Below are 15,164 nucleotides of genomic sequence, written 5' to 3'. Positions count from 1 at the left end.
ATCCATGGTAAAAATGTGTGATGCAAGGCGAATATATGAATTTCATTGTTTATATCTAAAAGTTTGTAATCTTCCATATGATAAAATAGTTTATAAAATTTATCCAACACTTTGGTAAAGACATCTCTCCATAAGCGTTAAATTCTTTGATTGTGTGTAGACTGGCCGCTAATAGCACTTCCCCTATTTGGTCCCAATTCTGTATTCATAAAGCGTCTAACATGTACATACTCTCCACCATTATCTGTACGTATTCGACTAGGCAGACCATGATCAGCAACACACGAAACTGGTCTTGGCTCGATTGTTTGATGAGGCTCTCGGGAAAGTAACAAGCCTTGAAAACCCATCAATACCTACACGGACAACAAATCGCCACCTGTTATAAAAGTATAAACAAGAGCCATGTCAGACATGGCTAATCCCCCCACCGGGCATATCATAATTGAAGGATGTGGTCCGCATCAGGGGTTTTAAGATGTGGAAGAAAGAATAAGTCAGTAGTGAGGTGGTTTACTGCTAAATTTTATTAATTTTCATGAAGAGTATAACTATGATGTTTTTCTATATGGCTACTGTAAAAAGAAGGAATGGAAAGCTAACAGGGAACAAGAGTGCCAGAATGTCACAATATATGCCCGTCAAAGCAAATTTCTTTACTCTAGCAGCTGTATTTGCAAATGGAATGTTAATTTTGTGGTTGTTTAGTAATCATTGTAAGTCTTTTGTTTTTTAAAGTCCACAAAAAAACTCCTTACTAGGTAGAGATACCTTATATATAATAAAATTAATAAAATACACCTAAAACTGGAGAGTAACATCTATGCTGTACCACAGAAAAGTGGTCTTGTTTTTTCCCTAGGGTCAATTATAAAAATGTTACAATATAAGTTATTTATAGTAACAACTAAGGGAAGTTAATCTTTAAAAAAAAAAAAAAAAAAAAAAAAAAAAAATGCAAGTCCACACAAAAATCTTTATCAGGAAGAGACTGGTCAAAATACACCTCAAAATTGGATTTAGCATGTTTGTTGTACTACAGAAAAGTGGTCTCGATTTTTCCCTACGACTAGTAATGAAAAAGTTACAATAAAAGCTATTTAAAGTAACAACAAAGGGAAGTAATTCTAAAGAAGGGAACTGCGCATGACACTTCGTCTCATGATGGTGTATAATTATGCCAAGTTACATCAAAATCCCTCCATGCATGAAGAAGAAATGCTTTGGACAAAGTCATTCTTGTATCTGACCTTTGGCCTCTAAGTGTGACCTTGACCTTAGGCCTAGTGACCTGGATCTTGCGCATGACACTCCGTCTCGTGGTGGTAAACATTTGTGCCAAGTTATATCAAAATCCCTCAATGCATGAAGAAGAAATGCTCCGGACAAGGTTTTTATTCTTGTATCCTTTGACCTCTAAGTGTGACCTTGACCTTAGACCTAGGGACCTAGTTCTTGCGTATGACACTCCGCATCGTGGTGGTAAACATTTGTGCCAAGATATATCAAAATCCCTCCATGCATGAAGAAGATATGCTCCGGACAAATTTCTTTAAGAAAATATGATAAAGGGGAATAACTCAAAAAATAGGCAAGGTAGAGTTATTGTTCTTGCACACTGCACTTCCTCCCAATGTGTTCTATCAGTGTATGAAGTTTGAAGAAAATCCCTCCAGTACTTTTGGGGTTATGCTCCGGACAAAATGTTTTAAGAAAATATGATAAAGGGGAATAACTCAAAAAATAGGCAAGGTAGAGTTATTGTTCTTGCACACTGCACTTCCTCCCAATGTGTTCTATCAGTGTATGAAGTTTGAAGAAAATCCCTCCAGTACTTTTGGAGTTATGCTCCGGACAAATTTTTTTAAGAAAATAAGATAAAGGGGAATAACTCAAAAAATAGGCAAGGTAGAGTTATTGTTCTTGCACACTGCACTTCCTCCCAATGTGTTCTATCAGTGTATGAAGTTTGAAGAAAATCCCTCAAGTACTTTTGGAGTTATGCTCCGGACAAATATCGTTGCGGACGCACGGACGGACGGACGGACGCACGGACGGAGAGCATTTCTAATATCCCCTTCACCTTTGGTGGGGGGATAAATAAAGGGAATTCCTATATTTTTATGCGCATCTTTTCCGCAGCAGACACTATTTATGGAAAATTGAAGAGAAGTCAACATTTGTTGAAACATGTGACAGACAATCTTAAATATCATGTATCTTGAAATAAATAACATTTTTAAAAAGTTTTATCAGTAATCATTACTAATCAAATGTTGATACTTGTTTAAATTGTATTGACATGTAATAAGCAACTTGCAATTTGTGGCTGTGTTTTGACAGCGCATCTTAATACAAAGACAGTAATGTTCATATAATGGTAGATAACTAACTTTGTATTGATACGACAATATCTCCTTTCAGATCATTTGGTATTCGAGTAGAGAAAGGATTAGCGATTTTTTAAACATTTTTTTACCTTTTAGCAGACATAATCAATTTGGTCAGGTTCTCGACATTTTACGTCCGAACAGGTGTTGTATTAAGCGGTCTTAACATACTTTAGCATGGTGACCCATACATTTATGGGACTATGATATCAAGAAAGTACATGTATATGAGCCGCACCATGAGAAAACCAACATTGTGGCTTTGCGACCAGCTTGTATCCAGACCAGACTGTGCATTCGCTCAGTATGGACAGGAACTATATGCAGTTCACTAACGGTTTCTTTAATTGCAATAGGCTTTGAAAGCGAACAGCATGGATCCTGACCAGACTGTGCGGATGCGCAGGCTGGTCTGAATCAATGCTAGTCGCAAAGCCACTATGTTGGTTTTCTCATGGCGCGGCCCATTGTTTTTATTTGTTCATTGCTTTCGGCACACTTTTTCCTGTCATAAATTTGATAAAAATCTATGAAAGGAAACATTATAGGAATTCTCTTTAAGATTGTAACTTCTTAACCAAAGAGTATATAACGCAAAAGGAGGCAAAAATAAGATTTAATAATGCTTAGATTTGCTGATCTGATGAGCAACATTTTCATTATTGAATCCGCTGAAACAAACGAAGCCACATGACATAATGGATCGTAACTATTTGTAGTAAACAAGTTAGAAGTAGGCAGGTGATGCAGTCGGCAATAATTTAATTGCAGAGATTTCACTTCAAGTTATATCGTCAAGGTGTGCACCAATGAACTGCAGGCTATTATCAATACCAATTTAAGTTTAGGCTATTTCTTTATGACAATTTCAAAAAATTGTGTAAAATCTACATCGTTCAAATTTTCTGGGCATAGAGCTAGGGACCTTGGTGATGTGATTGTCTAATAATGGTGAACATTTCTGCCAAGTTATTTCATAATGCATGAAGTTGTTCTGGCGGGATACGAAAAATGTATCCTGTTTTCAAACTTTGACCTCTACATGTGACCTGTAACTTGAAGACGGGAGTTGACACATCGTCTCATGATGGTGAACATTATTTCAGAATCCCTCCATGCAGGAAAAAAGTTACGGACAAGAAACTAAAAATGAACCCTTTTGACCTTTGACCTCCAGGTGTAACATTGACCGTAGTGTTACGGATCCGGGCCTTGTCTCATGATGGTAAACATTTGTGACAAGTAATACTAAATAAAAGAATGTACACAAAGAGTCAAAGTTATGGAGCGGAAGGGAAATTGTCGGACGGAAGGACGGACGGACGTGCCCAAAACTATATCCCTCCGCTTTCAGCTGAGGATAAGCTGTAACATAATTATGTGTGTACCTTCTTAATGCATGATTGGTGTCTAAATGCCACACTGCATTTGGTGAAGGAACGGAATACCGCCTGCGTTGAATAACTCTTGACCAACGTGAAGCTGTTCCAACAGGATCAGCTTCTCTCAAAGCAGCTCGAACTCGATTTCTTTGGGTAATTATTTGTGGGTGTCGTGTACGAAGGATTGCAGTAACCTTTAATACAAAATCATTGATATATACACCCATATAGTTTTATAATCGGTCACTTTTGTAACTGCGATAACTTAGATAATATTTGAATTACACGGATTTGTTCCTCTAATATGCTATTTATTCGTGATGGTAATTTTCCATTAAAATGGCTTAACGAGTTTCACGTTTATTGGCATAATGAGCAAAAACAATTTGCCTTTGGCCATTTACAATTTATAAACAAGAAATATGACAAAGACAATAAGCACAGCAATAAATTACAAAAAGAAAATATACAAAAATAGTTCAGTTTAAGAAACAGTTATAACTTAAAGAGTAATATTACGAATTTCAAAAGCTTCTTTAATAAACCGAGTCAAATTATACAATGGTTTTTTTAGACGGCATTAAAATATTAAATTTATTAATTGGTGGCCATGATATATAATTTAAGTTTTTTCTTCAGAATTGCGAGTATTTAGTACAGCATAATAAACAAGAGTGCAAGAATGTCACAATATACGCCCGTCACAGCAAATTTCTTTACTCTAGCACCTGTATTTGCAAATAGAATTTTAATTTTGTGGTTGTTTAGTAATAACTAAGTGTTTTGTTTTTCTAAGTCCACAAAAAAACTCCTTACCAGGTAGAGATACCTTAAAATACACCTAAAATTGGAAAGTAACATCTATGTTGTACCACAGAAAAGTGGTCTTGGTTTTTCCCTACGGTCAATTATAAAAAAGTTACAATATAAGTTATTTATAGTAACAACTAAGGGAAGTTAATCTTAAAAAAAAAAAAAAAAAAAAAAAATTGTAAGTCCTCACAAAAATCTTTACCAGGTAGAGACTGGTCAAAATACACCTCAAAATTGGATGTAGCATGCATGTTGTACTACAGAAAAGTGGTCTCGATTTTTCCCTACGACTAGTAATGAAAAAGTTACAATATAAGCTATTTATAGTAACAACAAAGGGAAGTAATTCTAAAGAAGGGAACTGTGCATGACACTTCGTCTCATGATGGTGTATAATTGTGTCAAGTTACATCAAAATCCCTCCATGCATGAAGAAGAAATGCTTTGGACAAAGTCATTCTTGTATCTGACCTTTGGCCTCTAAGTGTGACCTTGACCTTAGACCCAGGGACCTGGTTCTTGCGCATGACACTACGTCTCGTGGTGGTGAACATTTGTGCCAAGTTATATCAAAATCCCTCTATGCATGAAGAAGAAATGCTCCGGACAAGGTTTTCATTCTTGTATCCTTTGACCTCTAAGTGTGACCTTGACCTTAGACCTAGAGACCTGGTTCTTGCGCATGACACTCCGCCTCATGGTGGTGAACAATTGTGCCAAGTTATATCAAAATCCCTCTATGCATGAAGAAGAAATGCTCCGGACAAAGTTTTCATTCTTGTATCCTTTGACCTCTAAGTGTGACCTTGACCTTAGACCTAGGGATCTGGTTCTTGCGCATGACACTCCTTCTCATGATGATGAACAAGTGTGCCAATTTTCATCAAAATCCCTCTATGCATGAAGAAGATATGCTCCGGACAAAGTCATTCTTGAATTTGACCTTTGACCTCTAAGTGTGACCTTGACCTTAGACCTAGGGACCTGGTTCTTGCGCATGACACTCCGTCTCATGATGGTGAACAACTGTGCCAAGTTTCATCAAAATCCCTTCATGCATGTAGAAGATATGCTCCGGACAAGGTCTGTGGACGCCGCCCGCCCGCCAGGGGCGTTCCCATAATACGTCCCGTTTTTCAAACGGGCGTATAAAAATGATATTCAGTTTCTGTGACATTTGCATTACACATTTACATAATCTGTCAGTTCTATCAATCCCTCTAAATCTATCCATTTCAATATCTAATCCAGTGAGCTTAATCTTAAGCGAGACAACTCAATAGGAAGTGAATCATTTTCAATTTTATCCAGGTAATGTTTGTAACATAATGTACTTTTAAATTTCTTATAATAGTCTAATTTATAGCTATTATTAACCCTTATCATGCTGGACACGATTTTGCCTTTGCGACAAGTGCAGATCAAGATCAGCCTGCAAATTTAACAAGAGCTGTCACAGGAGACAGCGCGCTCGACTATTTCGATGCTGGATAGTAAACTGGGCACATCCGAGGAAACTAGAGCTGTCACTGGAGTGTTTAATGACTCCAATTGTGGATGAAGATATTGCACAATAGCCTGAGTTTATGTCAAAAATATCAACTGAAAGTATTTTAGAGAGGTAAAGATAAAATGTATCAATACACTATATAAGTATATCCTAAGCAAAAAGGGGCATAATTCATTAAATATTGGTGCCAGAGTTATGCACCTTGTGTCATATTGTGTGGGTGATGATGTTGAACAACTATTTTAAGTTTGAGTCAAATCCATTCAATAATAACAGAGACAGAGTGTAAGTGCATCAAAATTTTAACCTAAAATTCTAAGTAAAAAAGGAAATATTTCATGAAAAATTGGTCCCAGGGTTATGCACCTTGTGTCATATGATAAGGGTAATGATGTTGAACAATTGTTTAAGTTTGAATCAGATCCATTCAGTAATAACAGAGATAGAGTGAAAGTGCATAAAGTTTAACCTGAAATTCTAAGTAAAAGGGGAATAATTCTTGAAAAATTGTGCCAGAGTTATGCTTCTTGTGTCATATGATGCGGGTGATGATGCTGAATAACTATTTTAAGTTTGAATCAAATCCACTCAGTACCAGAGGTAGAGTGAAAGTGCACCAAACTTTAACCTGAAATTCTAAGTAAACGAAAGCTGTCACTAATGGTGACAAATGCCCCTGCAGCACCTTGACCTTTGACCTGGTGACCCCAAAGTCAGTAGGGGTGGTGTACTCAATAAGTACTATCAGCATGTGAAGTTTGAAGGTCCTAGGTGCAGTGGTTCGCATGTAAATACCTAATCATGTCAAAAAGTTAACGTTGGCCCCTGTGCCTTGACCTTGACCTGTGACCCAAATAGTAGGGTGGTGTACTCATACAATATATCAGCAGTAAGTTGAAGGTCCTGTGAGTGGTTGCAGTAAAGTGCCTTCAGCAAAAAGTTAAGTTGGCCATGTGCCTTACTTTGACTGGTGACCCCAAGTCAGAGGGTGGTGAAATAAGTACTATCAGCATGTGAAGTTTGAAGGTCCTGGTGAAGTGTTCGAGTAAAGTGCCTTCATGCAAAAAGTAAGTTGGCCCCTGTGACCTTGACCTTTGACCTGGTGACCCCAAAGTCAATAGGGGTGGTGTACTCAATAAGTACTATCAGCATGTGAAGTTTGAAGGTCCTGGGTGAAGTGGTTCGCAGTAAAGTGCCTTCATGCAAAAGTTAACGTTGGCCCTGTGACCTTGACCTTTGACCTGGTGACCCCAAAGTCAGTAGGGTGGTGTACTCAATAAGTACTATCAGCATGTGAAGTTTGAAGGTCCTGGGTGAAGTGGTTCGCGAGTAAAGTGCCTTCATGCAAAAAGTTAACGTTGGCCCCTGTGACCTTGACCTTTGACCTGGTGACCCCAAAGTCAGTAGGGGTGGTGTACTCAATAAGTACTATCAGCAGTGAAGTTTGAAGGTCCTGGGTGCATGTGTTGCGAGTAAAGTGCCTTCATGCAAAAAGTTAACGTTGGCCCCTGTGACCTTGACCTTTGACCTGGTGACCCAAAGTCAGTAGGGGTGGTGTACTCAATAAGTACTATCAGCATGTGAAGTTTGAAGGTCCTGGGTGCAGTGGTTCGCGAGTAAAGTGCCTTCATGCAAAAAGTTAACGTTGGCCCTGTGACCTTGACCTTTGACCTGGTGACCCCAAAGTCAGTAGGGGTGGTGTACTCAATAAGTACTATCAGCAGTGAAGGTTTGAAGGTCCTGGGTGCAGTGGTTCGCGAGTAAAGTGCCTTCATGCAAAAAGTTAACGTTGGCCCCTGTGACCTTGACCTTTGACCTGGTGACCCAAAGTCAGTAGGGGTGGTGTACTCAATAAGTACTATCAGCACGTGAAGTTTGAAGGTCCTGGGTGCAGTGGTTCGCGAGTAAAGTGCCTTCATGCAAAAAGTTAACGTTGGCCCATGTGACCTTGACCTTTGATCTGGTGACCCCAAAGTCAGTAGGGGTGGTGTACTCGATAAGTACTATCAGCATGTGAAGTTTGAAGGTCCTGGGTGCAGTGGTTCGCGAGTAAAGTGCCTTCATGCAAAAAGTTAACGTTGGCCCCTGTGACCTTGACCTTTGACCTGGTGACCCCAAAGTCAGTAGGGGTGGTGTACTCGATAAGTACTATCAGCATGTGAAGTTTGAAGGTCCTGGGTGCAGTGGTTCGCGAGTAAAGTGCCTTCATGCAAAAAGTTAACGTTGTGACGAACGAACGAACGAACTAACTAACTAACTAACGAACGAACGGACGGATAGTTGAAAACTAATATGCCTCCCTTCGGGGGCATAAAAAGGGGAATAATTCATGAAAAAAAATGGTGCCAGAGTTATTTACTTTGTGTCATATGATGTGGGTGATGATGTTAAACAATTTTTTAAGTTTGAATCAAATCCATTCAGTAATAACAGAGATAGAGTGAAAGTGCATCAAAACTTTAACCTGAAAATCTAAGTGAAAAGGGGTGATAATTCATGAAATATTGGTGTCGGAGTTGTGGCCCTTATGTCAGATGATGTGGATGATGATGAGGAATAAGTATTTCAAGTTTGAATCAAATCCATCAAGTAACAACAGAGATAAGTTGAAAAAAGAGAATGTGTAAAAAAAAACTTTAACCAAGGTGGGGACGCGGAAAGACGACGACGCCGGGTCGAGTAGGGTAGCTCTCCTTATACTCCATATAGTCGAGCTAAAAATTAAGATCATGGCTTGTATTAATTGCCATTCAGTCACTCAGTATTTTTTTTTTTTTGGTAAGCGCCCCTTTTAACAGTTAATGGTACTGTACAAATTGAAAGATGGACAAGTTCATAATGGAAATATAGCACGGTAAGGGTTAAGTGAACCATTCCAGTCCTGAAATATATTGATCTCTTAATCTTCTTTTTATCATAGGAAAATAATTAAAATCTTTATTGAAATTATTCAAAACATGTGAAAAACCCAAATAGACAATAATAGAATTAATACGACTTGCCCAGCAAGTTCCAACAATATTATTACACTGGTCAGTATACATATTCTAACATGACTCGGTTTGATATCCAGTTAAACAAAAAAGGATATCCAGCTCTCTATAATCTGCAATAAACAACTGTGACGCGCCGACCGGTAAGAGAGCATTATGACGTCAATTATGGCGTCAAGTTCCCGCATGACGTGTGAAACATTACTCCTCGGGTAAATAAGTCCAGCATAATATTTATTAAAATATTTCAATGAGCATGTAGGAATGAAAACAATCAAAGCCTTCTTGTGATTTATCGTCTAATTTACCACGGTTCATCGTTCGGATGCTGCAGTATTTAACCACTCGTGCTAACGTCCTCGTGGTTCAATTCCTACGCATCTAAACTCTGAACCGTGGAAAATCAGACGATAAACCACTCGAAGGCCTTGGTTATTTGTTAATTATATAATGATGAATGGTCAGATTTCATTATATTTAACCAAAATTTAATAGATATCTCCTTTGCTACAATACATAGTGGTAATCTCCCCAGTATACCATAGACAGCATTATTAGGTGTTTTTGTACGTACTCCTAGTATATATTTACAAAATCTCAGGTGAGTTCCATCTACTTCAGTATAATTGTACACGCCCCAAATTACAGAACCTTATAAAAAAATAGGTGCAACCATTGTATCAAACATCTGCAGGTTTAATTTTACATTCATAATTACACGATCAAATAATGAAAGATTTATAGCTTACCTCTTCGCTACCAGAGTTAGGATTTTCTAGATTTATGCCGGCTACAACATCTCTCAGCTCTTCATCAGATATATTAGTGTATCTCTGGCGTACTTTTGCAATGTTGTGTTTTGACATATGGTTATATATAGTTTGGCGACAGCTTGTACCCAGTAATTTACTTTTAGCAATCTCCGTAACACTAAATCCTAACGAAAACAAGGTATGCAACTGTGAAGCAGTTATGTCATATGCAGAGGCCCCAGGTTGAGTACCAGCAATTCTTGAACACAGAGTTGAACTTGTTTCGTTGGCACCCAAGACAGGTTGTGTTGGTACATCAGCAGTTTGCTGTTGGTGGATGTATTCTCTCAATATATGGATCACCTAATAAATGGACACATGTGACAAAAAATATAACAAAGAAAAACACTTACTGTACATCATAATTTATATAAGGTAGTTAGTTAGAGACTTCTCTGACGTTTTTCAAATGCATTTTAGAAGTCATTTTATGTTTTCAACACTATGTCTTACCAGTTTTGTATTCATACTATATTTGCTGTATTTGTTTGATGGCCATAGTCAAATAAAAAAATGTCATTGTCATTGTCACTGTCATTGTCATTGTCACATAACCAAAGCAGCTTAATAAGAATGCCATTGTAAGTTACATTATGTCTTGTATAAGTGTGACCTTCACCTTGGCACTATGGACCTTTATGTTGCAAACAAAACGTGGTCTGGTTATGGTAAACATCTGTGCTAAGTTATTTCGAAATCCAATAAATGTCAGGGTTATTGATCTGCCACGATACTGTGGTGCTTTTAAAATCCATGTAGATGTTTTGAAGGTATGGTCCAGACACGAATGTCTGACAGAAACATTTAACGTGTAAGTGCGACCTTGACCTTAGAACAACGTACCAGGATCTTGCGCGCGACAACTCTTACTCGAGATAATTGACCTATATGCGTGACCTTGACCTATGAGCGGACCTGGGTTTTGCACGCGATACATCATCTTGTTATGGTGGTCACTTTTGCAAAGTTGTTTTTAATCCATGCAGGGATTTGGAAGGTACGGTCCGGACTGACTGCGGACTGACGGACAGACAGAAGGAGAGACGGTGCGATTACTGTACACCTTCGAAATCCAAACACAACAATAAAGTGTAAACACAAGGACGCGTACTGATTGGGTACCACTTTCCGGACATATTTTCATATTTCGGCTCCATTATTCCCTAATAAAATATTTGACATAAATGAAGCCCACACTGCACAAACTTTAGCTCCTCTCGCATCCGATGGTGTAATCAGCATCGCGTTGTGAAGTAAAATATGGGTTCCATGGGGCCTGAAATGGGGTCACTGAAAGAAGTTATTTTCCCCGTCATGTAAACCAGTAGCCGGACAAATATTTTGACGGTTTCCTGTTAATTTGAAATCAAAATAAGTAATTAAACTATTTCTACATATTTCTTTATCATTCATCTCTTCAAAAATGCACATGAAACATAACCCGACGTTCAACAGCAGCTACGAAAGCAATCCGAGGTTGACTATAAAAACTCGAATTTTGGCTAACACGAATTCTTGATAATTCCAAAAGAAATAGAATAAAATTAGTGCAAAAATCGACAGCCCTGCATCTTATGTAACTTTTACCGTGAAATTAAAAGTAGAACATGTAACTAGCAGGCAATCATTATGTAGTTTAATTATTTCTTCCCCACTTGATACCTCGGTAAGTGTGAACTACTGCGCATGCGTAATGCTATCTTCATGCCCCGTAAGACAGAAAGTTGTTTTGTAAACGCAGGTGAATTATCATCAAAAACTTAAACATTATACAGCCTTATAATATAGTGGTTTGTTGTAGACATGAAGAATAAACATCTAAATGATGTAGATGAAACAATTACATGAATTACAACGAAATAAAGCGGGTATTACATGTGTCCGGAAACAGGTCCTGTCCGGAAAATTGTTCCCAACCAGTACAGATGTTAATTCTATAGAAAAAATAGGGGTCGGTGCAGAGGTGGAGGAGTTAGAGGACTGTCATATCTCACACTGCACTGGGTGCATACCAGATCAGTACACTATAACTTAATTTCGCGGACGAAGAGGCGGACAAATGAGCCATGCCATGAGAAAACCAGCATAGTGGATTTGCGACCAGCATGGATCCAGACCAGCCTGCGGTTTATGATGTTATCCTATGTTTTCGCTCGAAAAAATAGGTTAGTATTTGAAAAACCTGGTTTAACCTGGTTCACGCTCGTAAACCCAAGTTCACGTTCGTAAACATAGGTTCACGCTCGAAAATATAGGTTCAGGTCCGTAAACTATAGTTCACGGTCGTAAACATAGGTTCACGTCCGTAAACATAGGTTCATGGCCGTAAACCCATGTTCACGCCCGAAATTCATTGTTGATTCTATAATCCTAATATATCGACCGTAAACCATGGTTTACGTTTGATAAACTAGGTTTTTCGATTGAACTATGAGTTTCGGTCGTTATCCTATGTTTACGATCGTTATCCTATGTTTACGCTCGTAAACCCCGTTCACGCTCGTAAACCATAGTTTACGAACGTGAACCTATGTTTACGAACGTGAACTGGGGTTTACAATCGTGAACCTACATTTACGAGCGTGAACTATGGTTCACGGCGTTATCCTATGTTTTCGCTCGAAAATATAGGTTAGTATTCGAAAAACCTAGTTTTACGTTCGAAAAACCTAGTTTATCGATCGTTAATCCTAGTTTTTCGACCGTGAATTAGGGTTCACGTAATTATTGGACAATTGGCTTGCCATACGCGTACCTATATATTTACAAGTGCACGCGTAAATATTATACTTGGGCGTATATTTTACGCTTGGATCCGTAATTCTCGGTGCTCGTTTATAGGGGCACGCATATATACGTGCATGCGTAATTACATATGCATGTTTATCTTGCCTCCTACAAGTTTCTTGCATTTCTATTGGTCAATAGACGTCACGTGGAGACAGGATATATTCCATATCCTGCTAGTACATTTCAGATATGAATTTTGATAAAAAAAAATGGCTGCCGCTTTGTTAATTTGCAAAATATTAGAAAATAACGTGTAAGTAAAGGGTAGTTGGCAAGATAAAATCGTTACAGTGCTTGTTAGTGACAGGATACGGGATATACGCTGTCTCGAAAATCCATATCAGGCTCGAGCTTCGCTCTCGCCTGTAATGGATTTCCTCGACAGCGTATATCCCGTATCCTGTCACCAACTAGCAGTGTAACTAATAATATATACACGCAGCTGCCTCGGTTAAAATTTGAGGAGCAAAAGAAAGAAAGGTAAAAAGTAGGCCTATCACACTGATGAAAAATTCAGTTACAAAAATTCAAAAAAGTATATTAATATGAGTCGAATATATCAGAATATCATTTACCTCATTACATCCTTGAGGCAAGGTGAGGTATAAATCCTTGCAGTTATATTGATAGCCTTGCCAGACCCTTGCCCCACCCCCAGTTTGCTTATAAGTGACCTATATTCATCAAAGTTAAACCCAATTGTTTATTATCATTATCAAATTCAAACCCCAAAACGCACCAGAGGCCACTATTTCATACCGATATTTCAAAATTTTCCAGAGGACGAGTCCCCTGACACCACTAAAATGAGGATACCCTTATACCTCAAACTTAAGACCATAAAATGCACAAGAAGTCACCACTTTATATCTGTATTTCATTTTTCCCCAGTGAGAGAGCCCATTAACCCCCCTAACACGAGAGGGTTTCCCATTCAGTACCTAAACATTTACACCAAACAATGCACCATAGGCCACCATTTCGTATCTGTATTTCAAAATTTTCCAGGAAGAAAGCCCCGTGACCCCAATACAATGATGGGAGAACACCCTCCCATACCTTAACATTTAGACCATGTCTGTATTTTAATTCTATATCAAAATATTTCTTTCTTAAAATATGAAAGTAGAATTGTGAAGTAGGGCTAAAGTGACGATTTTTACTGTTTATAACAAGTTGAAGGGCTCAGAACGCCCCAGCTTCCTGGAACAATATCGGGAGGTATGCCCTGACCCCTAGATGCATCGTTAAATTTCGTCTGCTACGACATGCCAGGCGCTAGATAAATGAAATTATTCTCGTTACGATAATAACAGTCTTTACAGTATCGCTAATTTAACAGTCTCTACAGTAGTTCAGGTTGGCGGGAATAGTCTCGTGCTTATCGTGCCTTTGTGTATTGGGTATATATATACTTTTACAACGTTACTTGTTCAATTCTAAGTTAGTTTCGTTTCAGTTTTCCATTCCATTCCAACGACACTACGACAACCGGAACACCACAACCGGAACACCACTACGACATTCGGAACAGATGAACACTTAATTAAACGTGCATTTTGTTGATGTATCTTGTAAATCGATACTTACTGCCAAAATATTAGCCTTATTCCTACTTTCTGTGTTTGTTTTCTTTCTTACTGTTATGAAAGTTTAGAGAATAATTAATTTACTCTCGAATTTTATAGAGAGTAAGTAATATTATAACGACTGATACATGATAGAAAACTAGTTTTGGCCGTAGGCTACTGCTCATTCATCCAAGCTACCATAATCGAAGCATATAATCGTGCGATATTGTTACCTGATGTGTGACCACGTAATATTTTAATAAGAGGCCCGTCTATGTGAGAATTATCTTAATAAAGTCTGAGTGTAGACATGAATAACACTAAAACTATAGAGTACACAATAAAAGTGCTTATATCTTTTCTCACTACATTTATCAATGTATCTACCAAGATATAACTGTTACATCAACATATGAATGAGTCATTACTTATATATTTAAGCAAACATCGAGAAGTCACTTCATATTTGTAGTATAAATAGGTATCATTGGTCCTCCGCTAACTGATGGCAGAAACAAGAAACAGTCTGATTTGCATTTGCAACTTATTTCTATTGTATTACGCTAACATACAATGGTTTCAACCAACGACCTACGAATTTTAAAATTACTAATTACACCCCCCCCCCCCCCCCCCCCCAACTCACTTTCATCTGTTGCAAGTTGCATTAACACTAAACATGTTTAAGCATGCGAACTAATTTGGAAGTATTATGTAAATGTATACATATCTTTGAAATTGCAAAACTGTGACAAAAATGTAAAGTAAAGATCATCGAAAGGCAATACATTTTTACAGAAGCAGTTCCCTTAAAGGGAGGTAATCAAAAGAAATACGACTCTAGTGGTACTGTATACATAGATGATGAGCATGCACGATCTTCTTTGGGTTTAAAGTACATTT

General features: G+C 38.0%; 1 protein-coding gene across 1 annotated transcript; it reads right to left on the bottom strand.

Annotated features, from left to right (window-relative positions):
- Window positions 1-273: 273 nt before the first annotated feature.
- On the bottom strand, window positions 274-10,310 carry LOC128546705 (uncharacterized). The gene is made up of 3 exons (XM_053517965.1): window positions 9,838-10,310; window positions 3,779-3,966; window positions 274-379 (listed from the first exon to the last, which is right to left on the bottom strand). Exons 1-3 carry the CDS (start codon window positions 9,952-9,954, stop codon window positions 274-276), a joined length of 411 nt encoding a protein of 136 aa, XP_053373940.1. The 5' UTR covers window positions 9,955-10,310.
- Window positions 10,311-15,164: the final 4,854 nt, after the last annotated feature.

Source organism: Mercenaria mercenaria, chromosome 11 (genome assembly GCF_021730395.1).
Source record: "Mercenaria mercenaria strain notata chromosome 11, MADL_Memer_1, whole genome shotgun sequence".
Lineage (NCBI taxonomy): Eukaryota > Metazoa > Mollusca > Bivalvia > Venerida > Veneridae > Mercenaria > Mercenaria mercenaria.
The sequence above is the reverse complement of the archived record's forward strand: the minus strand, read 5'-3'. Positions and strand labels throughout refer to the sequence as shown.

Excerpts from the sequence above, each read along its gene's own strand:
- LOC128546705 (XM_053517965.1), bottom strand. The coding sequence starts at position 9,954 with ATGTCAAAACACAACATTGCAAAAGTACGCCAGAGATACACTAATATA. Across the intron at positions 3,967-9,837 it reads CTAACTCTGGTAGCGAAGAG|GTTACTGCAATCCTTCGTAC; the intron begins GTAAGCTATAAA and ends TTTGTATTAAAG. Across the intron at positions 380-3,778 it reads ACCAATCATGCATTAAGAAG|GTGGCGATTTGTTGTCCGTG; the intron begins GTACACACATAA and ends CTTTTATAACAG.